The sequence below is a fragment of the Morone saxatilis genome, unplaced genomic scaffold (assembly GCF_004916995.1).
Source record: "Morone saxatilis isolate NCDOM2014 unplaced genomic scaffold, NCSU_SB_2.0 Contig4, whole genome shotgun sequence".
Lineage (NCBI taxonomy): Eukaryota > Metazoa > Chordata > Actinopteri > Moronidae > Morone > Morone saxatilis.
Window position 1 is genome coordinate 1,672,254 of NW_023339984.1, and position 23,525 is coordinate 1,695,778.

The 23,525-nt window shown below is 41.2% G+C and overlaps 1 protein-coding gene across 1 annotated transcript; it reads left to right on the forward strand.

Moving 5' to 3' along the window:
- The first annotated feature begins 1,584 nt into the window (after positions 1-1,584).
- On the forward strand, positions 1,585-23,525 carry frem1a (Fras1 related extracellular matrix 1a). The gene is made up of 36 exons (XM_035674883.1): positions 1,585-2,021; positions 2,648-2,742; positions 2,837-3,147; positions 3,625-3,821; positions 4,140-4,463; positions 4,541-4,649; positions 5,386-5,517; positions 5,655-5,999; positions 6,097-6,239; positions 7,576-7,772; positions 7,861-7,954; positions 8,054-8,221; positions 8,314-8,522; positions 9,497-9,590; positions 9,755-10,007; positions 10,687-10,890; positions 11,969-12,154; positions 12,354-12,550; positions 12,626-12,836; positions 14,338-14,482; positions 14,563-14,704; positions 15,235-15,430; positions 15,587-15,851; positions 16,754-17,171; positions 17,756-17,957; positions 18,044-18,188; positions 18,267-18,396; positions 18,502-18,574; positions 19,348-19,512; positions 20,117-20,325; positions 20,446-20,493; positions 20,576-20,761; positions 20,923-21,054; positions 21,475-21,590; positions 21,794-21,879; positions 22,686-23,525. Exons 1-36 carry the CDS (start codon positions 1,779-1,781, stop codon positions 22,886-22,888), a joined length of 6,573 nt encoding a protein of 2,190 aa, XP_035530776.1. The 5' UTR covers positions 1,585-1,778; the 3' UTR covers positions 22,889-23,525.

Below are 23,525 nucleotides of genomic sequence, written 5' to 3' on the forward strand. Positions count from 1 at the left end.
TACAGCTGAAGTTATAAGTCTTCACAAAAACAGTGCATCGCCAGCTCCCCTGATCTGGGTCTGAAGTGGACGTGAATGGGGCTTGTGACCGTTTGGAATCCTGTTTTTGCACTCAGTTCCTTGAACATGATCTTTCCAGCTTCCTAAACACAGGCATTGTTCACGGGGACAAGCTATGACATGTTCCCCAATGTGGAGGCTGATTATAAGGTGCTTTTCTGTCCACGGTGCTTTCTGTGTGAGGTCTCAGGTAGGTGTCCTAGACAAGTGCTGAAGGAATGTGGCAGGATGACATCTGAAGCCTGTTTTCAAATACAAAACACACATCCTCAGTGGGGTCTCGGGTGAGGTAAGATGAAAGTTTATTGATCCCTGTGGAGAAAGGAAAAAACTATAAGTATGAGGAGCCAACAGCAAAACACAACATAGAATGAGAGCAGGCTATGATTGCAAAAGAAGGGGAGCAATTGAAGGCGCCCTTAGGTTATTTTAGTTTAAGTTTTACAGATGGTTTTATAGAATGTCCCCTACTGCTTTTAATAATTATGGCAACTCCAGCAAAGAATAAAAGTCTTGTATATAAAGGTCAAAGGTCACTGAGAAACATCATGCCATTACTAGAGAGTCTGTTTAGCCTCAGGGAAAGGCCAACATTTGCTTATAATGAACATATTTCCTGGCAACCTGAGCGCAGAACAAGCCTGAAGCTGGTTGAAAACTGATTATTCCTGTCTTATAATTACAAAAACAATAAACAACTGTGCATTCCGGTTGTTGTCATAAACCAGCAGTGTTGGTGTATTCCTGTATGCTTACATTGGGGCTCGCTCATGCTTCAGCTTGTAGACCTACTGCAGGAACTGTGTCTAATTATATTGTGTCTTGTGGTAGTGGCTGCTTTTATGAAACTTTGGTGTTATGATGAAGAACTGATGATGGAGGTTACTCTAAAATTTTAAAGGACCATCCTGTGCACAGTCCACAATTAACTTACAGGCTCATCTCCCAATGGCAGGTACACCAGAAAGGTGCATGATGCATTATCTGACTAAAAATCTCACGTTTTCAGTCTTTCTGATCCTTCTGAGCTTGTCATGTCAGGGTTTATGGACAACTCTTGCAAAAATACAGACCTCTGGGACCTTTCTTCATGAGTGTCGCCACATCTCTGTTAACATGTAACACAAAGGTCTTTTACGGCCAAAACATAAAAGGCAACAAATAGTAGTAATGAGCTGCTTTGATTGGATTCACTGATGTTAGGATAGGTTTCCTCCTGTCCCACACATAACAGTAAAATAACATATTTTAAGAAGAGAAACAGAAACATGGCGATTCATGGCAAACTGAGCTTTTTCTAGCCTGACCAGTAAAATCAGCTTTAATTGCTTTTATGAATTACAGTATTTTTTACTCTTTCTCATTTGGTTCCCTGAACTGTTTTTTGGTTTTGTTCATTTCATTTGTGAACCTCAGAGGTTATACGTTTGTGTTACAAATTAATGACAGAGAGTAGTAAAATAGAAATGTTTTGACATTTTGTGCCACAAACTAAAACTTCTAATCTCTTCTACAGCTACTGACCAATCACATGGACTAAAAGCTCAAAATCACACACCTCAATGAACCAGAGGAAAATGCAGCTTCCTCTCAAGAGAAACACTTCCATTGGTTTACTGAAGTCTCCTTCTGAGGGGTGTTTCTGAAAGCGACCCTGCTTTCTGTTTGGAGCCATTCCTTGAAGACCCAACAAGACGTCGGTTGGTTGACTGACGGTGATGGGTTCTCGGGGTCAAACGCTAGCATGGACCTTGCTTCCAGTGCTTCTGCTGGGATTGACCTACTCATCACACAGTTCCCTTGTGAAAGTCAACAAGGGTTTAAAGGTGAAACGGGGTCAGTCAGCCTACCTCCAGGAGGGTGATCTGCTGTTCCATATTCCCCGTCAGAAGGATGCGTGCAAGGTGGAGGTGGTGTTAAATGAGCCCATAACTCAACGAGTGGGAAAACTCATGCCTCAGGTAATGGAAATACCTTCTTCTAATGAAACACCCAGTGTGTTCCAGGCAGTTTACCATATGTAGTAAAACCATGTTAGGGTTTGAAGGCATGCATTATGCTTCCATAGCACTGTTTGACAGCTAACATATAGGAAACTATGTAATATATTATTAGTGTTATTATTAATGTCAGTGTAATGATGACAGGAGCTCAGTGCTAGGTTGTGTATATATATATATATATATATATATATAAACAGCCTCGTCCTGCATTAGAAAAGCTATTAAGTAGTTGATTGTTAAAAAAATGAAAAAACATTTACTTTAACTTTCTTTATATATTATTATATTATAAGGAAAATATATTTTTGCCTGTGGACAAAGAACACAATTCATGTTCAGCTGACCTGCTCTGTTCTGACCAGAAGACCATCTAGATTCAAATGAAACGTTACTTTAGTTCCTGATTTGGTGTTTATTAGACTACAGGTATTTTATATAGACATAAAAGCTGTTTGAATTAGAATTACCCTAAAATCTGATTTGGACTTCAGGTCTGAATGTGATGGCAACTACTAGCATACACAAGGTGCATGCTAAAGTATAAAAGCAAGTCTGTGTATTTATTGTTCTGTGTATTTGTTCAGGTATTTGATTGCCACTATCTGGCTGACGAGGTGAAGTATGTCCATAACGGCTGTCCATTGTTAAAGGAGGACACTGTCAAGCTTCGACTGTATCGGTACAACACATGGATATCATTAAAATGGGAAATACATTTATTTTCGTTTATTCCTGTTCAAGCTACCTTCTTTCTTAATTGTTTTTTCCACCAGGTTCACAGAGACAGAGACATACACAGAGCTATTTTCCCTCCATGTGGACATTATGGAACCTGAATGCAGCATTATAAAGCTAGGACCCAAATCCCTAGAGGTTCCTGAATTCTACGGCCTCTCAGACGCTGTTGATGGCAATGTGGTGTCCTTTCACCATGAGAGGAGGTCTAGCCTGGAGTGTAGCATCCACTTGAGTAACCATGACACCCACCTGCCAGCCCACGGCCAACTGGTCACCGGAGAGCCAGAGAAAGCTACAAAGAGAGGGGACGAACCAGAGAGCTTCATCCACCTACGTCAGCAGCTAGGTAACCTATGACACTGCACGGCTGACAGCCGATGATGGCAAATCTCCTATCCAAAGCTTATCCATATGTGAATAGGAAAACTAGCTAAAATATATTATTACAGCTGCTATCTGTCATTAAAAGGTTTTTCCTACCTTTGATTTCACTTGCGAAAGGGTTTATTGTCTTTTAATTGATAGTGACAGCTGAAGAGTTGTTTTCGTTCAGTCCCGGTGGATTCTTGCAAATAACATTAGGAGCACTGGGAGGAGCCAGAGGAACCAGATTTTTTTCACAGATTATCTGTCTCATGTAGTACTGTCATAATTTAGTTAAAGTTTCAGCAAATATGACCAAAAAAAAAAAACACTTTTGCACATGCCAAAAAGGGATTACAGCTCCTTCTTTGTGACATAAAGGTATTTTCTGGCTTTAAATCCATCAGTCAGTAGGTAAAACAAGAATAAAAAATGACGTCAAATTTGTGTCATTGTACAGATAATAAAGCCAGGGCAATGTGTAAGTCTGAAGGCTGCCTGAAGGGTCTGAAGCTGGTGAAGTTCACCAAAATTCTCTGTGATGATTTCTTGGTGATGGGGCTGAGGTATCAACACATAGACCCTCCCTCTCCAGACGTAGACTACATCGCAATCCGACTGGACCTCAAGGACACCAGGAGTGGCAGCATATATCAGGTCATTTGGCTGTGTTAATGCTAACAGTTTTGCCTTTCTTTGTTTCTTACTACATGTACCAGCACTATGGTTTTACATGAGTATAGTAATAAGGGTTATAGCAATATATTGGACCACTATTGGTCTACTGTTGTTGAGTATTTGTGGTTTTAGCTTAAAAATATATTGAATTACAGCACAAAATACTGAATTTGCTTGTTTTTAGCATTTGATTTTAAAATATTGTGATGCTAGTTAATGTAGCATCACAGTTAGGCTAACTTGACAAAAACAAGAAATCAATTTTGAAGTACTGCTCATTGAGTTGTTTTTGTGTAGTCCGAACAGGCCTGGATTCCAGTGCGTATTCTTGGTGCGATGCCCAACCAGCCTCCCAAACCATCCTTCATGTCCATGTTTATCCTGGAAGTGGACCAGTTCATCCTCACTCCGCTCTCCACTGCTACACTAGACGCTGAAGACGAGGAAACCCTCAAACAACTTTTAGTTTTCAACATCACCAAACCCCCCGTGGACGGCTTTATCACCCATCTATCCGATCACACTCGCCCAATCTCCTCCTTCACATGGCTTGATCTGAACGACATGCTCATTGGGTATCAACCTCCGAACTCCTCACACACCCAACGCCGGAATTACGAGGTTGCACCCTTTCTTATACTTTGTGCAATATATAAAACTATTTGGTTTCTGAAAATCTTTGTAATCTTCCCATACAGGTGGAATTTGAGGTTCATGATTTTTTCTTTGAGAAGAGCCCATCAATGACTGTCCACATGTCTGTAAGGAATTCAGACACCAATGCACCCAGGGTGTCTTGGAACATGGGTATGCTAGCATCCTCACACTGCAAATGCACAAAGTTTTTTTCAAAATACATGCAGGCAATTAAGTTGTTATGTAATACCTTTGAAATTTATTTTTACAATGATCTTTGTAGCGGCTCTGCAAGGAAACTCATCACCAAATGTTCCATTGAGCTTTTTATCCTCTTTTAGCTGTTTCACTGTTCTGGCTTTAAGACATATTTATTGTCTGGTTCAACCTCACTTTTAGCAGCAGCAATAAAAAACCCACTGTTCACTACCTACCTAGCATCCAATAATAGACAAAGTTAGCATCTAGCTGCAACATTTAGATGCTAAAGAGCCAGATATTCTCAGGAGTTGGTGGAAACAAAAACACAGTTAAAAGCTGTGTGAATGTTGTAGTTACGGTCATCAAGTAAACAGAAACACAACTCAAATGAATGTAATATATTTGTGTGTCTGGTAATTGTTAGCTATCCCATGTGGTAACAATTTTGTAAGGCGATAACGTGCCATTTATCAACTCTATGTAGTTCTTCTGCCATTAAGTTGTCCAAGAAAAAATGTGTGCAGCTTTAGGGCTTCATCAGGCAAGGTTTCTATGTTAAAATGTAATTAGCATAAGCTAAATCTAAAAGCTAGGTTACACAAAAGAGCTTTTAACTCTCTGGTCTTTTTGGTATCTTTCAGAATGAGGCTTGGCATGTGCAGTATACTTAATTAAGTAGTTTTTCTATGAAAAATTTGTCTCGTAGGTCTCAGTCTGTTAGAGGGTCAGTCCCGGCCAATAATGTGGGAGCAGCTCCAGATTGTTGACAACGACAACCTGAATGCTGTTCGTATCATCACTGTGGACGGCCTGCAGCATGGACGGCTCACTGTCAGAGGTACTGAGGCAACAATTGCCAGTGGACAAAACTGCTTCTTCTATCTGCTTACCTCTGTAGAATTAATTCATGAACAAATCATTTTAAAGTCATGGTTAAAAATAATAATTTTTTTATTGTTTTACATAAAAATCCAGGTGGAAAGGGCTTCATGTTCACTGTCAATGACATCAAAGCGGGCGTGGTTCGCTATCACCACGACGACAGCGACTCCACCAAAGACTTCATCATCTTCCGCATTACTGACGGCCTCCATCAGACCCGACACAAGTTCCCTATAAAGATCCTGCCGAAGGACGACAGCCCTCCGTTCCTCATCACCAACATGCTGCTGGAGGTGTCTGAGGGCCAAATGGCTTTACTGAGAGGTTCAACTCTCCAGGCTTCTGACATGGACTCCAGTGACGACTACATCCTCTATAACATCACCCGTCCCCCGCAGGCAGGAGAGGTCATGAAAATCCCAGGACCAGGTCTTACAGGTCAGAGGAATGGACTTTATTTCTTTATTTTATCCGGCATAGAGTAAACTTTTGTTTTTAACCAAATCATTTTATGTTTCTTTTGGTTTTAATACAGGTTATCCTGTCAGCCACTTTCTGCAGAAAGACCTGTCTCAGTCCATGGTTTACTATCGACACCTAGGTAATGAGGTGTTTGATGACTCCTTTGAGGTGGTGCTGTCAGATTTCCATGACCCCCCCAACCTGTCAGACTCTCAAGTGGGTAACACTTACATATGTTGTTGCAATCCATCCAATCTTTGTTAAGACAGTTCACTAAAGGCCTCCGCACACCAACCCGATTATCGGCCGTCGGACGTCGTCGGACAGTCGGGCGAGGTTGGTGGCTCGAGTCGGTTCGGTGTGTCCCGTGCCGTCGTCAGTCGGCGTCGGCGTTCATTTTGGCCTCTTTATTAGCTGCCATTGTTGTTTAACGAAAAGTGTTTTCTCACTGCGTCACACCCAGTGTTGGGAATAAAGCTTTATAAAGTAACGCATTACTGTAATTCCAATACTTTTGATGGTAACTAGTAATGTAACTTATTACATTTTCAAATTAAATAACATAATTATAATTACTGAAATTGAAATGGGCTTGTTACTCGTTACTTTTGTCTTACCTGAAACTAGTGGACAACTGCAGAAGATGGCAGATAAACACAGTACACCCAAGCGTATGTCGTTGGGTTTCCAGTTTACGATCTAACATCACCTGACCTTACGACCCCTTATGGCACCTGGCCCGAGACAGTTAGGTCCATCAAATAATTATTTATTAACTAACTACTGTAGCAAAGCTCGGTTAATGTTTACATCTGCATGGGTCTTCTTCTACCTGATCCTCCTGATTACTAACCCAGACATTAAGTGTAGCTTACAGGTAGGAACGCTACTTGTTGCTGCCCTCTGGTTGATCGGGAAAATAAATAACTAGAAAAATGTGTCCCAAAGCAACACTAAAATAATATAGCTTAGCATTAATAAGAGAATTGAATGGAAGACATTTGAAAGTAAGACAAAAGTTATTTCACCTATTAACTAATTATTTTTATATGCAGTAATTGGTTAAGCAATCCAATTACTTAGAACCCATCTTGCCAGGCTTGTAGCTATGCACTAGTGTCCAGACTACAGCAGTTCGGACCAATCAGCATCCTATGAGAAACTACCTAGCAGCTACAACATGCGCTACAGGCATGGTTTTACACTAGGTGTGTGTGTGACAACGTGTTGGAGAAGTGTTCGAAACCAACAATGGTGGCTGCAAAAGAGGTTAGCTTAGATGCTGCTAGCATCAGTAATATCAGAACTGGAGAGTATTTCTTCATTGAAAGAAGAGCAAAGAATGGCAACAGTTATTTTGTTCATTGATCGGACTGGTTGAAGTTTGCTCATGATAGACGGTGAAAGTCAGTTCCAATCCCCTGTATTTTCTGTGTGCAATCGCTTTTCCAAATAACAAGTATAAATACGTTCGCACATGGTTCTGTGGAACAAACAAGGTTAGTACTTGATATCTTATTCAGTGATCTAAAAAGATGTCCTTGTGGTGCAGGTGGTGATGGTGCACATAGAGCCTGTTCCAGACCAGCCACCTAAAGAGGTCCCTGGTTCCAGTCGGTGCCTTGTGATTAAAGAAACAGAAGTGGTCCATATAACACGGCAACATCTTCACTTTGTGGACCAGGAGTCCCCCGACAGTGAACTTACATATACGGTCACTACTCCACCTTTCTACACTGGTTCTCACAGGTTAGTATGTCCTCACCATCAGAAACAGACTGGATGCTTAACAGAGGCAAAACATTCTGTCTGAATGATGTGCTGTCGTCTTCATTAGCAGCAGTCCTGATGCGGGGAGGTTGTTCTTAGTCGACAGCGTACCCAAATTCACCAAAGACTCCAATGCACCAGTGCTGAGGCTCTTCACACAGGTGATTCTTTTAGTTTCTTATTCAGGAATACATAGGCACATGCAGTGAGACCCTTGTATTCACAATGTGTCCACTTTTTTCTTTTTTGTTTGTTTCCAGCATGCAGTAAACTTTATGAAAGTAGCCTACATGCCTCCGATCATGGACATCGGCCCTTACCCCCAGTATATCCAGCTGGTTCTGTCTGTAACCAACCACCTGGGCAAAACAGTCACTGGGATCTGCTTTAACATCACTGTGGTGCCAGTGGACAACCAGCCGCCACAGGTGAGAAAGAAAGTGTGTTGTACCATTCTTAATCTCTTTTCTTGTGTGTGGGTACGTGTCTAGACAGAAAAAGTTGATGTGTTCTGTTTCAGGTTATCACCAACCCACTGACTGTAGATGAGGGAGGGGAGTGCTGGATTGGCCCTGAGCACTTGCTGCTGTCAGACGTGGACTCCATGGAGGAAGACCTGCAGGTGCAACTCCAGAAGGAACCACAGCACGGAGCTCTGCAGCTAGGCGGCCGCCCGCTAAAACCGGGCCATGCTTTCACTGTGCAAGACCTGAAAAGCCTTAAAGTTAGGTCAGACATCCTGTTTCGTAAGGTTCTTCATTTTTATGTTGGATTTATACCTAAAACAAAAATTTTAGTCAGCACAATAGCAGCTCTGTTTGACCTAATTAGTATCGATTGTAACGCGTGACAACAAAGCACAGTTGGACTGCATAAAGTTGTGCAAAATCTCACAAACTGGTAACTCACAGTCATCTAATGCCAGATGTATCAAGTCATTTTGGCTCAAAGCTACATATATGTAATTCATTTTTGACCACTAGAGCAATGTGTAATTCCTGACCACATGTTCTAAAAAGCATTTCACCTCCTCTCACCCACTTTGCAATGACACTGTTCAAAATTCCTTAAAGTTAGACGCGCGTAATAAACCTTTCAATGTCCTCAATAATTTAGCAAACTTTCCAAATTTCAAATCTTGCCACTTTTTATAAATGTAATGGCAAGTGGTTCATTTGTGTTTATTCACCACTGAACCAACTGACTACAGCAGTATGAACCCAAAATAAAGAGATTTTGCTATGATTGTAATTGTAATTAAATGATCAAACGCATGCCAAAATAACTACATATGGGTGGCAATTTATAAAAAGTTCAGGTCTGTCTGCAAGACGGTAAGCAAAAAACTTTGAAAATGCTTGTTTTCTGAATGGAGTCCAGATCAATCAGAGCTATGCTAATTCATATGAAAGTAAACCCCATAGCTATGTTAGAGTAAATGCTTCAGTGACTATTGCCTCTGGAGGCACAAGTTGTATACAAGACAGTACAGGCCGAAGCTAGTCAGGTTAGCATGCTAATTTCAGTCAATATTTCTGCAACACGATACAGAATGTAACGTCATAGCTGTTACCTCTTCACATTCTGTTGATCATCCAGTAGACACAAAGCAACATTAACATCCCACTGGGGTCCTGTTTCTCTCCCCAAGATTTTCACCACACTTTCATCAGTCTTAATTTTGTCTGTCATTTGTCAATCAGGTACAATCACGACAGCTCTGAAACTCTAGAAGACAACATTGAATTCACTGCAACAGATGGCACCAATCCAGTTAGTTTTGTCCTGCAAGTAAAGGTAATCACTCCTGTTTGAGGAAATAATGGAGGTTCCTTTAGAAATGGACAGTCTTAATGGCTGTACACACTTGGTAAAGACCAAGTGTGTACAGCCATTAAAACTCAGAAAATAAAAACTGAACTATTATAGTTTTACCAAAGTGACTTGCATGTCATCTCCAGGTGATGCCCATCAATGACGAGGTCCCAGTGTTGGTTGTCGGTTTGAAACCGGTTCTCAGCTGCGCGGAGGGACAGGAAGTAGTCATCACAGCAGAGTTTATCTACGCCACTGATGCAGACAGCGACAACAACAGCCTGGCCTTCCTCATCGCCCGCCAGCCATATCACGGTGTGGTGCTCCGAAGAGGTGTCATCATCGATCGCTTCATCCAGGCAGACATCACTGCCGGGATCATCACCTACAAACACACAGGTGGGCAGCGCAGAGTGGGCTTAAATGTTTATAGCCGCTCTGAACTGCCACTCTTGAGACACCGTAATCACTCAAATGGGTGTAAAGGTGCACACTTTCAGACAATCTTCTCTCAAAGGCATCCTGCTGAACCATTTCAGAAAGTTACAAAAGTTCAGCCCTCCCAAATTCAGAATAGAGTCAGGAAGGGGTTTTAGACCCTGTTAGGGGAATTCGTGATTAATATAGAATAATTACATCCCTATTTGCTTATTTCTTACATACTTGCTGCACTTGTTTCTGCAGTGCTGTTTGAGGTGACCTTCATATTTTGTTGTATGTTTGCACCATTCACTTTAATTACAACAGGTTCCCACATGAGTGACAGATCCAGTTTATTTTGCCTTAAGTGATCGAAAAGTATTTTGTGTATCTGCCCTGTGATTGGGATCCGCTCCCATCTACTGGGTTCTTCCTTGCTACACCCTTCCACCAAGTTTGATGACAATTGGCCACAAACAGCACTAAAACATAAACCCCTTAGCGGAGGTTACTAACTTTTTCTGTATCCACATTGAAGAAGCTGTATTGGTTGAACAGTTGGAGTGGAAATCCAAATTTGCCCACTTTAACTTTATTTATCTATTTTTTATGTGCTCATGTACTGTAGGGACTGTGCTTAATATGATTGTGGTTTCAGGACTGGAGATTGGACTCACTCCTCGCCGTGACACCATCACCTTCGTTATTTCTGATGGAGAAACAGAAAACTTAACTGTGTGCTGCGGTGAAGGAAGTCCCACCAGGGCCAGAGGCAAGGCTCAGCTACGGGATAGCCTGCCTGTGTACGACCTCCAGATCACAGTGTTTCCAGTCGACAACCAGCAACCTTCTCTTACAACAGGTGGGCCATTCTAACGCAGTCACATGGCGTCCAGAGCACCGGCCTTGAGCTATAACTTGACTTGTGAAAAAAAAAAGTAACACAACATTGTGTCAAATTGGAATTGTTAAAGCCTGTACACACCCAGGGTTGGTTGGGATTATTGTGGCAGTCCCGCAGGCTGCGATGTTCACTATTGACACACATTATTAAGAGGTTAACCGTATTGACTACAGCAATGGTGTCTTGATTGATCGGGAGAATAAATAACTAGAAAAATGTGTCCCAAAGCAACACTAAAATAATATAGCTTAGCATTAATAAGAGAATTGAATGGAAGACATTTGAAAGTAAGACAAAAGTTATTTCACCTATTAACTAATTATTTTTATATGCAGTAATTGGTTAAGCAATCCAATTACTTAGAGTCTTTCACTAGTCTTTCACGTGATACACTGGCCCATTAAGGCTTTTTACCATACGCTTACTTTGTGACTGAAGCGGCTGTAAAATGATGGATACATTTTTTTGAGCATCCCAGTAAGTATTTTTAGTCTGTTCAAGTTAATGACTTGGGAAATTTTGTCCACATGAGTACCCTTACTTCTTACTGAGCCAGCTCTGGCGTACCCACCACTCACCAAGGTATGGACCTCAGTGCTTTTTCTGAGGGGTAGACAATTAAAGCTTGAAACAATTGCCGAAAAATAATTACTACTGCTTTGATGCCCCAAAACCCCCTAGCAAGTTAATTTTGACCCTGGTATTTCTTAAACCCAGCATACAGCAATGCTGCTGAGGTACTGCTAAACGCCTGCGTAACTGTGTCTCTTTGTAAACACACAGCTAGCTAGCTAAGAAAACAGAACTGAAAATGTCCTTGTTAAAAGGGGAAAATAGACCAAAAGAATTAGGGGTTTAGGGTTAGGGTGCTGAATTAGGGTACTAGCATCTTTTTGGTCCAATTTAAAACTTTTAAAATAAATTTAATTTGTCCCACAACCAATATACAAATACTGTAAATTTGACCGAAATCAAATATATTTTGAAGTATGATGTTTTAATACATAATATATAATTTGTCCTGTCTTGTTTGTAGGAGACATCTTTAAGGTGGATGAAGGTGGTACTGCCCCGATTACTGCCTCTCATTTGAAGGCCTCTGACGTGGACACCGTGCTGGATGAGCTGGTAGTCAGTCTGATTTCTCCGCCCCAGTTTGGCTACATTGAAAATGTCCTCCCCAGTCCTGGCTTTGAGAAAAGCAACATGGGCATAAGCATAGGTAAGCAACCCACCTCTAGTCTGTGTTAAGCCCCGCCCATCGTAAGTATGGATACAAATACAGATAATTTAGTTGGTTGAACACATTCAGACAATGGTGTACTCGTTCATCCCTAGTTTTCATACTGTATTATCATCAGATATGTGAAAACTCCCCAAAAAGTCATGTGTTTTTTAACCTCTAACCTCCTTTTTCCCAGCCTCCTTTTCATACAAAGACATCATCGACGGTCATGTGAACTATGTACAGTCCAGACACCAGAGGATGGAGCCCACAGCTGACCAGTTCATGCTCTGTGTATCAGATGGCAAACACAGCTCCGCACATGTCCCCTTCTACATAATTATTAACCCGACAAACGACGAGGTCCCAGAGTTTGTGGCTCGCAACATCACAGTAAGTGTAATGGCCAAATTGAGACAGATTTTCTTCACAAGATCCCACCATTCACTGATGTTCTTCTGTGTCGAGGTACAAGAAGGAGAAATGAAGCAGCTGGACTTGTCAGTCTTCCATGCGATGGATCTGGATGTCCCAAAGAACGTCCTGCTCTTCAGCGTGGTCAAAGCCCCGCAGCATGGCACCATCATCAACCACAGCGGCGAAAAGCCAGTCCACAAGGGACAGGAGGCCAGTCCTCAATCCCCGGTGGTCGACTTTACAATGACAGATCTTACAAACGGTACTTTTTTTGCTGCTGAAGCCTCGTTTCACTCATAGGGCTGAAATGGACAACAAAGGAGCTCAGGTCATTGATTATTAATCTGCCTTCTCAGTGTGGTCCGGTCTAATTTTAGGGTATGTGGTCTAAGTGCCAATGCTACTGTAAAATCCCAGCCTATGGGAAAGATGGCATTTGAGTTTCCTACTGGAAACTACCACTCACCTCAGCTCTCGGACATTAAAAGAAAATTCCACATGTATGCAGCCCGGGTCTTAGTTGTTTAGTCTTGTTAGTCTGACCATTATTTGTAATGGGCAAACTAACAAAATGATCAACTATGATACCTTTCTGCTTACAAACATTTTGGAACACAGCACCTCTGCTAGACACAAGAACACTGTACAGAAACCAACAGTAACTATATCACATAAAATATAGGAATATTTTATTGATATTAAAACAAAATCTAAACTATTATTTCTTAACAAACATGAATTTACCTGTTACTTTATTCAGCAATTTACACAGAATATGAGTCCGACCGGTAAATTAAAACATGAACTACATTACTACTATGTTGTTGATGCTGCATTCAGTTTAATTTTTGGCACGAGTAAAAACAGACAGAACCGCTGTTATGCTTTACTGTAACACTTTAATGTCCCAAAGAAAACCTCAGTAGCATATCATCACAACAGTTTTGACATCACATGTCTGTGGAATGGAGTATATGGAGAATATACAGAATGCTCAGTCATCAAGATTGGTTAAGTGCTAGGCAGGTGGCCGGTACAAAATGGACTACCGCTATACACACAAATTGTTAATTTATTTTAACTTTATAATTGGTGTGTTTAGCAGTAGTCCATTTTGTAACAGTCACCTGCCTAATGTTGGTACTTACCCCGTTAGTGCATTTGTTTTACATGGACCTTTAAATACAATATATGTAACAATCTGAGCAAATTATGTTGAGATACCATTAATGTTTATTTCTGTGCCACTGATTTTTCAGTGGTAGCTACAGTATCAGTAGCATATATTGTAGCACTAATTCTGGTTTTCTGTGGCCAACAATTTTGTTTCCTGCTTCAACGGCATAACAATTAAAAAAGTAAGAACATGTTAAAGTCATGGAAATGCAAAATGTCTATTATTGTTATTATCAATATCTCCCAAACTACAAAAAAAGATTGTAGACTGAGAGTACTTTAATTTAAATGTATGATATTAAACATTTCCACATCAAAATGTTTTAAAACACTAGACTTATATTATATATTTTGTTGAGTACTTACATTACCCCAAATGTTTCCAACAATCTGACCTCAACCACAAGTCTTCCCTTTGCAGACATACCCACTTTATGCAATTCCCATGCAGTTTTGGGCAAAAACCATGCATGTTTTTGCATGTGGTACATTGGTGATATTTTAACAATAAAGACAACAACTCTCGTGATACTATTTCTGTCTTTTGTTATTAAGTCAAATAAATCTGTAGCACCATTGGTTTTCAGGTATGGATCTGATGTACATGCATGATGACTCAGAGAATGTAGAGGACAGTTTTACCATCCAGTTGACTGATGGCAGGCACCAACTCCACAGACAAGTGATGGTTAAAGTGCTGCCAGTCAATGATGAGGAGCCTCGTGTCATCAGGTTAGACATGATTACAGTCCCTGTTTAAAGTCCGTCATCATGTGATTGGATGTAAAGTGTCTCAATCTGGTGTCCTTCAGGAATAATGGGCTGGAGGTGGAGCCAGGAGAAGCCAGGCTTATATCCAGTGTCACACTCTTCGCACAGGACAGCGATACTCCTTCTTTAGAGGTCATGTATGTGTTTGAGAGTGTTCCTACCCAAGGACTGCTTCAGCTTAAGGTTGGTGCAGTGCCAGAGAACTGAAATGTCACTATGTCCCCTGTCAGGTTAGCAGTACGCAGTAGATGATTGGTGCTGCTGCTCCATACTGACAGAACAGCAAACACTACGCTAAATGATAAAGGCTTTTACAACAAATGTGAGAAAAACCTGCAGCAGTTCTAAAGCCCAATGACAGGTTTGACACATCCATACTGGTTGTCAAAGTTAACTCATTACTGAATGTAGAGGTAGTTGAATACAAGAACTGTATTGACAACTTAGTCTTTGCTATGGATGAAACAAATCTACACCACTATGTTGTATTGAACTAAGAAATTGCATTGGACATGGAAATTTGCTGGAGCCAACCATCTACTGGGGACAATTATATCATGTTTGTGTCATGTTTTCTTTACTTACAGTGTCCTATAAGTGAAATCTCAGTCCCATGTTCCACTCATTCTTGGATTTGCTGCTTTATAAGCTGTCACTGTTAACACTGTGATGACACTGGGAGGTGCTCCTAACTGTGACTGATCCTGTCTCAGGAAGGTCGGGACTGGGTGACGCTGGCGGCCGGGAGAAACTGCACCCAGGAGGTGGTGGACATGAACCTTCTGCGCTATGTGCACACAGGCCTGCATGGCACTAAAACACAGGATTTTTTTGTCTTCTGTGTGTCGGATGGAAAGAATCAATCACCCCCACAGCACTTCTATATCTCTGTCAGAGATCTAGAGAAAGGTACTGGAATTCACAAATTCTTCATTAGACATAGGTTTGGGTCAAATTATCCACTTGTGACATCCTTGTGACTGCCAGGCACTCTGCCCACTGTTGATTCATACTGATGTGGTTCCAGTTTTAACCTTTAAACGTCTCCTCCGCCATGTTTTTTAGGAAATATCGCCATCTTTGTGAAGCCAGTGAACGTCAGCCGTGGGGATCGCGTGGTTCTTACCACAGATGTGCTGTTAGCCACAGACGGCACTGACAAGCCTGAGGAGCTTCAGTATGTCATCACCAGCCCTGCTCCTCACGGACACATAGAGTACATCAAACATCCTGGGCTGGCCATCTCCACCTTCAGCCAGATGGACATAGCAGCCAACCTTGTGGCCTACGTGCATGACAACCGTGCCAGCACACCCACAGAAACCTTTCAGTGAGTCTAAAGGCATTGAGTACAAATTGCTCAGGTTTACACTGCAGCTGAGACTTTATCAAATCAGGACTCTGCATCAGTCAAACATAGGTCTAGTTTTACAAACCAACACCCTCCTGTACCCACAGAGCTCAGTACTGGAACACACAATCTACACTCACAGTCGCTCACTTTAAAGTGTTTTATTTTTACTTGCGCAGTTGAAAGTGGAACATGAATTGAATAATTATCCATGGTCTATTTAGCAATTACCAGCTATGTTGCTACCCACTTTGCTGCCAATCAATCAAGCCTTGTCCCTGTTATAAATGGCAATGCTAACTGGGTTATAGCATCCTTGTCTCGTTTTGGTGTCTTAAGAGTTGTGTTCTTGGAAAAGTATCTGTCAACTGGTGCAGCCCCTGTGCTCCTGCTGTCTGTGAAGTTTTCTCAACTGCAATGTGTCGGCTTTCACAATAAAATAAATCTTGGTAGCTGATTAAGCTTGATAATATTTAGCTGATTTAGATGTTAAAAATAGCCTGCAGTCTTTTTCATTTCTGATTTCTCCAGAAAAAAACCCACCCAACCCAAAGCGCCGATATTTGACAACCTGGGAATGAGACTCAGCAATCATCTATCTTTCTTGGCTCTGATTGGTTGTTTTTGTTCAGGCAAAGTGGATTCTTACAAATGGTAAAAAGGTTATGCACCTTCAGCATGGTAAAAATCAGAGAAAGAAACAGTCCTGTAGTGTGAGCAGTACAGTGTTTGTGAAGTGTTGTCGTCTGCACTAGCTATAAGACAGAACACAGAAGATGATTAAAAACATGGCTCTTAGCTTTCCTGTAAGTTAATTTTCCCACAGTGGCCACATTTGTTCCACTGAAGTGTAACACTCAGGCTGTTGTATGTTCCGACAGGTTCATTGTGAGCAACGGTAAGACCAGCCGAAACGGGAGCTTTGAGATTGCGGTGGAAATGGTGGACCGCATTCTGCCATCTCTGTCCTCCAACAAAGGCCTCTCAGTCCCACAGGGCTCCTCCATGATCCTGGGTCCTGACTGCCTGGCCATGTCTGACCCCGACACTCCACCCAGCGCCCTGACCTTTGTTCTCCTCCGGCCTCCACAGTACGGCGGGCTGCTTTTAGGTGGTACCATGTTAACTGCTGGCTCTAACTTCACCCAGAGAGACGTACAGGAGTTGGAGGTAACATATAAACATGATGGGGGGCCGTCTCAAATCGACAGATTTGCCTTCACTGCCTTTGACAGCACCAACCGGGGCTTCCTGCTGGACGGACAGTTACATACGGCACCTGTGTTCTTCACAATTCAGGTGGGTGGGTGGGCTTTGTGGGCATGTCACAACTTTCCCAGCACCACCAACTGGTCACAGCCTTACAATATGGCTGATAGAAATTGTGATATGTATCATGAATGTTTCAACGTAATTGTAATAGGAAAGCGGCTGTTTGGACTTTAAAAACCTACGGCCTTACTTTAAAGGACCAGTGTGTAGGCTTTAGTGGCATCTAGCAGTGAAGTTGCAGATTGCAACCATTTGACTACACCTCAGCCTGCCAAGGGTGGAGGAAAAACTAGAGTGGTCACGAAAAATGCATCTTTGGTTTGTCTGTTCTGAATTACTGTAGAAACATGATGGTTCACTAAAAGAGGACCTACTCCCTCTGTAGATAAAAACAGCTCAGTCTAAGGTAACAAAAACACAAGGTTTTTATTTTTAGGCGATGTTACACTAATGAAAACATACCTATTAATATTATATTCCATTTCTGACAGTAGATCCTCCTGAATGTTACACAATAATTTTCAATCTAGATAGTTGAATGAGTGGATGTCTGAACAACTTTTATTTATGACATTCGTGTTAACCAGTCTCTATTTTATGTATAATTTCAGATAAAGCCATTGGATAAGTCACCTCCTGAGGTTGTGAAGCTGCTTCCTCTTTGGAAAGCAGAGCTTTTAGGTGATGGACGATATGGGATCTTTCTTTCATCTCGTGAGGTGAAGGCCCAGGACAGCGACAGCAGAGAAGAGGAGCTGATATTCTGCATTGTCCGTCAGCCCTACTTTAGTTTCCTAGAAAACATTACCACAGGTCGGTAAATACATTTTGCTCCCATCTAGTCAAAGCTTAGATTCAAATGAAATAATAGTAAATAATCTTTCTCTTTGGTCTTGCAGGTGGTTTTGTACCACAGCGCTTCTCTCAGGTGGAGCTGAACAAGAAAACTATTGTCTACATAATCAACCCAGACAGGGAGTCTCTCTCCGACAGCCTGGAGTTTACAGTGTCTGATCCTTTAGGAAACACAGGGCCCTCTAACATGTAAGAAAAACAACATTGATTTCTTTTTCGTTTAATTAACAGTGTAGTCTTTACTGTGATTGACATTTGTCTTTGCAGTCTTGAATTCAGCTGGTCCACCGTGGAGCTGTCTCAACCTGAGTACTCTGTATGTGAGGAGAAGGGAACTGTCTCGCTGGACATCATCCGGAATGGAAACTTGGCAGAGTCTTCTTATCTCACTGTCAAGGTCTGCAAGTAATATGTTGTTGAAACGTAACTCACTTCATACCTGATACTTGGCCTTTTTCTCATGGATTTTAAGACCTGTATGTGTCATGTTTCCTTACCACAGGTAAAAGAGGTGACTGCAACAGTTGGAAAAGATTTCCTCATTAGCCCTTCTTCCCTCATACAGTTTGATCCAGGTATGTGCTCATTGAAGTGTAAGTACACCGCTTAACTCTGCTAGCTCCCTTTCTCTCAGGGAATAAAAAAAATGCATCAGAGACCTGCAAAGGACAGCCACGTTAGCGTCACTGTCACTAGAAGCACATTCATGGTCCTATGTGAAAGTTTCTGTGTGGTAGTTGTTTTGTAGCTGCAACTGTCACAGACACAGACAATATCAGCTGTCAGCAAAACAGAACCCCTCCAAGCATCCACTGGGGGGGACAAAGGCAATTGATCAAGAGTCAGCAGACATCCAGAGAGAGATCAACATCTTTCACAGGGGTTACCAGCTCCCTCCATATACATTATCATATATTCAAAATTCCACACTCAGGTCACATGATGACAACTAAAACAGGGGTCTTCAACATTTTTCAGGCCGAGGACCCCTAAGCTGGGACCGCCTACTACATATATTGTATAAAACTCAATAATAATATGTTGGATTCATGTTTGGTCTATTCTCAGGCACATTTAAACTTTAAAAAAAAACAACAACCAAATTATATATTATCTAACAATAATTCGGGGGGCCACCCTAGTGTTGAAGACCCAGGAACTACAATGCTAAATCACATTAATATCCCTTGAAGAAAAGTCACATTGTAAAAAGGTGACAGCACTGGTGCTACTATTGTGTTACAACTGAAATTCAGCCACTTACAGTGTGCTGCAAAATAAACAAACCAGACAAAGTCACGATGGATGACATAATCTCTTGTAAGCTGCAATGTTTCTGTCTGTACAGGAGTGTCAAAGAGGAGCTGGCAAACCACGATCATTCAGGATCACCTTGAGGAGGCTGAGGAGATGTTCGAAGTGCTGCTAGTCTCACCTGAAGGCACAGTGATTGGCAACATCAAGAGGGCTCAAATCACCATCAGAGATTCTGGGAGCAAGAAGGGAGGAAAAGGTAGAAATAAACCCCAGCTGTGTGTTTTTAGGATCTTATAAGATTTTTTGTAAGGTTGCATCACTGCATATTATCCCTATACCTGACCCTAGGGTGGATCTAGAGGGGTGGTATGGCATTTAAATGCTTAACTAATCTAAATAGGTTTACTTAAGCCTTTATTTCCCATCCCATAGTTCACCAGTAGCTCACAAGCAAGAATTGTGAAAAAAGCAAAGCAGGGTTAAACCTGGATCCACAGCCTGGATGCAAGACTGGGGACATTTTTATTCACGTTTTATTCCCCCAACCCTATGGCCATACTGGCATGTTATAAATATGAAGTATTAATTATTAATGATTATTTAATAAGATGTGTGTATCATGATAAGAGTTTAATGGATTTGTGCCCATGCACCACAAACTACATCCTTGGATGAAGTCCAAATTTCTGTTTTTTTATCACAAGATGGCGCTACTTATTCTGATTAAAAACTCAGGGAGTCAGTATTTGCCCAAAGACACTAACATGACTGTTAAAACTCTTACTTACTTGCTTTCAAGTAATTTCCCCACGGGGATTATTAAAGTATTTCTGATTCTGATTCTGATTCTGAAAACTCAGGACAATGCCGGCTGAACCACGATCAGGAGGCTCCTGTTCTTGGAGGAAAAGAGATTCGCTCAGACACATACCCCCAGCATGGATCCATTCAACTAGAGAAGCTGCCCCTCGGCACAGATTCAGTAATGTGGTCCCGTGGAGACAGCATCTCCAGGCCTGGAGCAGATGTCCCAAAAAAGAAACTCAAAGTTACAGGCAATCCAAAGTCTGTAAGTACCTGCTCTTGAAGATCAGTACTGGATTTGACTTTATCCATCTGACATTTTCCTTTTCATTGTGGCTTTGATCCAGCTTAAATCTTAGTCTTTCAACTCTGTTTCATCTTTCAGATTGCACCTTCATCAGTTTTTCACAATGGGACAGACATTGTTTACACGGTAAGCAGGAGAAGCAGCTGATACTAACCTGACCTAACCTTTTTAAGTCACTAAAGTCTGCATTTCTGCTCTTTAATTCCAGTATCATGGGATCATGCAAATGCAAGTAGAAGATGACACGTCCCCATCGAGGAAGGGCAGAAAGGCAAATATCCGTGTGGTTAGCAGGGGAGCACAGCAGCAGGTGTCAGCAGTGCTTATGAGGTCAAAGTCAGATCCTCAAAGGAAGATCTTAAAACCTCAAAAGACTGGACCGGCTAAAGTGCATGTAAGTACTAATCTTACTGACTGAGTAACCCCTTTTTTACTATATAAGGAAAAATGTTGGACTTGCTAGTTTGAGACTTTTTATGCTCTTTTATTTATTTTTAAAAAAATTCAGTTTAAGCAACACCAAATTGATTCTGCTGTGAATTTGTACGGCCATAGGCTACAGCAGATAACTCCATACCCAAGCCCTGTGTGCCAGAACTGATGGGACTCCTGCATTTAAACCAGACGACCAATCAGCTTTTTCACTGCAACGGTGTTTCCTGGAAACCCTGGACACCAACTGATCAGGTATTCAAGCTAGTAGGGGGCAACCTACTTGTAATAAAAGCATGCACTCGCTTCTTCGCATCAGTAAATTGCCTTGAAAATGTTGCTCTTTTGTCATTGTGGACCAGTAACTATGACTTCTGATTTGGATGGAGGAAACTACTTTTCTAATATCCATTAATCAGTGTCAGAGATGTAGTTTTTTAAAGAGAGTAAAGGGACACAGATCATCAGGAGTGTATAGCAATAAAAGTCAATACTGTCCTTGTAAATGATGGGCCTCATTTACAAGGACAGTATTGACTGTGTGAGTCTGTGAGTGTTGAGTCTGAAATAGTGGCTCTGGGATAGAACCTTGCGGAACTCCATACCGAGTGAATTATTCAATAGACTTCTAAAATAAAAGATTCAACATTCTGTCCATTTTCTCCTAAAATACAGATGGTGAATGCTCAGATGTGTCCTCAAGGCTGGACCTTCCACGGAGGCCGCTGTTACACTCTCAGCACTGAGCACAATGTCACATGGAGCACAGCTAACAGGGCCTGCAGGGAGAGGTACGGACCATTTATCATGGAGCTGCGCACATTGTGTTTTTAAGGATAAACAGACTCTGAAGCAGAAAGCATGAATATACATGCTTCTGAAGTTGTCTGCCATAACATACATAACATGCATGCAAGCAAAACTATATAATCTGAATTATATGGGCTATTAATCATCCTTTAGAATACATAACTTTCCCTCTTGTCCTTTTCAGATATAAAGGCACTCTAGCAAGCGTTCTCTCTAAAGTTGACATGGACTGGCTGTGGGACTTCAGCGGAAGAAAACCATTTTGGATAGGTGGGTGTCTTTGATGGTGTTATTTGATGCAACAGCATTTTGGGATTTTGTTTTTGTTTTTTTGTAATGATCTTTGTCTTGAGTGAGAAATATCCAGTCTAGTCCGTACTAAAAACAGGATGACTCACATGGAAATCACAAAAGGGAGAAAAAGGAAAAACAACCAAGCAAAAAGTAATGGACATTAAAGTAAGACAACAATACTAAACAGCAGGGTCAAACCCAGAAAAATACCCAAACCATCCAGTCCCACCCAACCCCACCCACCACTGTATAGAGTTAGGGCTCCTCACACAGTACAATCCAAAGCCAATGTTATTATGGTGAGATGAAAGAAAAAAGAATGAAATATTGCCTGCCTGCCGTAACATATGTATACATACGAGGGTAAATAATGTTAATAAAATAAAGTGGAGTGGATCCAAATAAATACACTGAGGTCAAATGTCGGTCATCACATGTGATTGAAGACAAGACATCAATGAGCATTCGTTAGTGTGGAATTTTGGTTTATTTTTATACTGCTTTGGTTCACAATTAGCTTTTTTCTTGCAAATGCCATTAGGAGCACTAGAAGGGTGCCAGTGAAATCAGCCAGGATATAATGAAAGCTCTAGCAAATGTGACAAATATGAAAAGTTATTTTTTTATAAAAGTTACCTACTGCAGCTTTTAGTTTTTTGCTAACATCAAAATAATCATTGAATTGCATCATTAAATATATATTTTTTCCATTTAACTTGATTTATTCAACATCTCAAAATAACTGATAAAATAACTGGCTGATCTTTCTCCCACTGTTTAAGGCCTGAACGACAGGGAGGGCCGAGGAAGCTGGGAGTGGGCGGGCGGTGAGCCAGTCAGCTACACTAACTGGAGAAAGACACCCCCGCGGTCCAAAATGAAGGGAAGCAAAAAGTGCGTCCTGGTGTGGAGGAGGGCAAAGTGGCAAATCAGGGACTGCAAGACGAGCAGAGGACACCGCTTTGTGTGCTCAGCAAAAACTTGAATTTGGCGGCATCACAGCCACAAGTTGCAGGAGAAAGGACTGACCCCTCTGGACATTTAAACTGCAATAACTTTCCAATGAGGAACAATGGGAACTTTGCTGGAGCTGTTTATATCATTTATAAAGAACTTTGTGACAGTTATTGTGTCTAAAAAGTAACCTAAGCGGCATTGTTTACACTGCATTTATACTAATTAACCACTGAAAGTGTTATATATGTAAAGCTCACACATGTAAAAACTTTTTTTTAAATGTATGTAGTGTATTTTGCTTATTTCAGATAGAACCAAGGCTGGGTTACAAACAGGAGCCAATGACCACAAGGCTCTGAAAGCCCCACATTCACTGTTTGACTGGTTTGTGCTGCAGGTAATTTAGATGCAAATCTGTTGGTTGATATTGCTCTCAAATTTCTAACAGATTGTGAACATTACCTCAGGCACCCGCTGTCCAAAGTTTTAAGGCTTTCATTATTTTAATCTATATTGTGTTTACATTGTACATATTCCTAAATTAATAAATATGTGTTTAAACTGACACACACTATCAGAGGTTTGGTTTCCATGTCTACAGGCAAAATATAATGAAAATGACATGTGTAGTGTGCTGTGTGTACTGTACTTGTTTGGAATTTAAG

Coding starts and splice junctions, on each gene's coding strand:
- frem1a (XM_035674883.1), top strand. CDS start 1,779: ATGGGTTCTCGGGGTCAAACGCTAGCATGGACCTTGCTTCCAGTGCTT. Junction 12,155..12,353: donor CAACATGGGCATAAGCATAG/GTAAGCAACCCA, acceptor CCTTTTTCCCAG/CCTCCTTTTCATACAAAGAC. Junction 18,397..18,501: donor CTTCTTATCTCACTGTCAAG/GTCTGCAAGTAA, acceptor TCCTTACCACAG/GTAAAAGAGGTGACTGCAAC.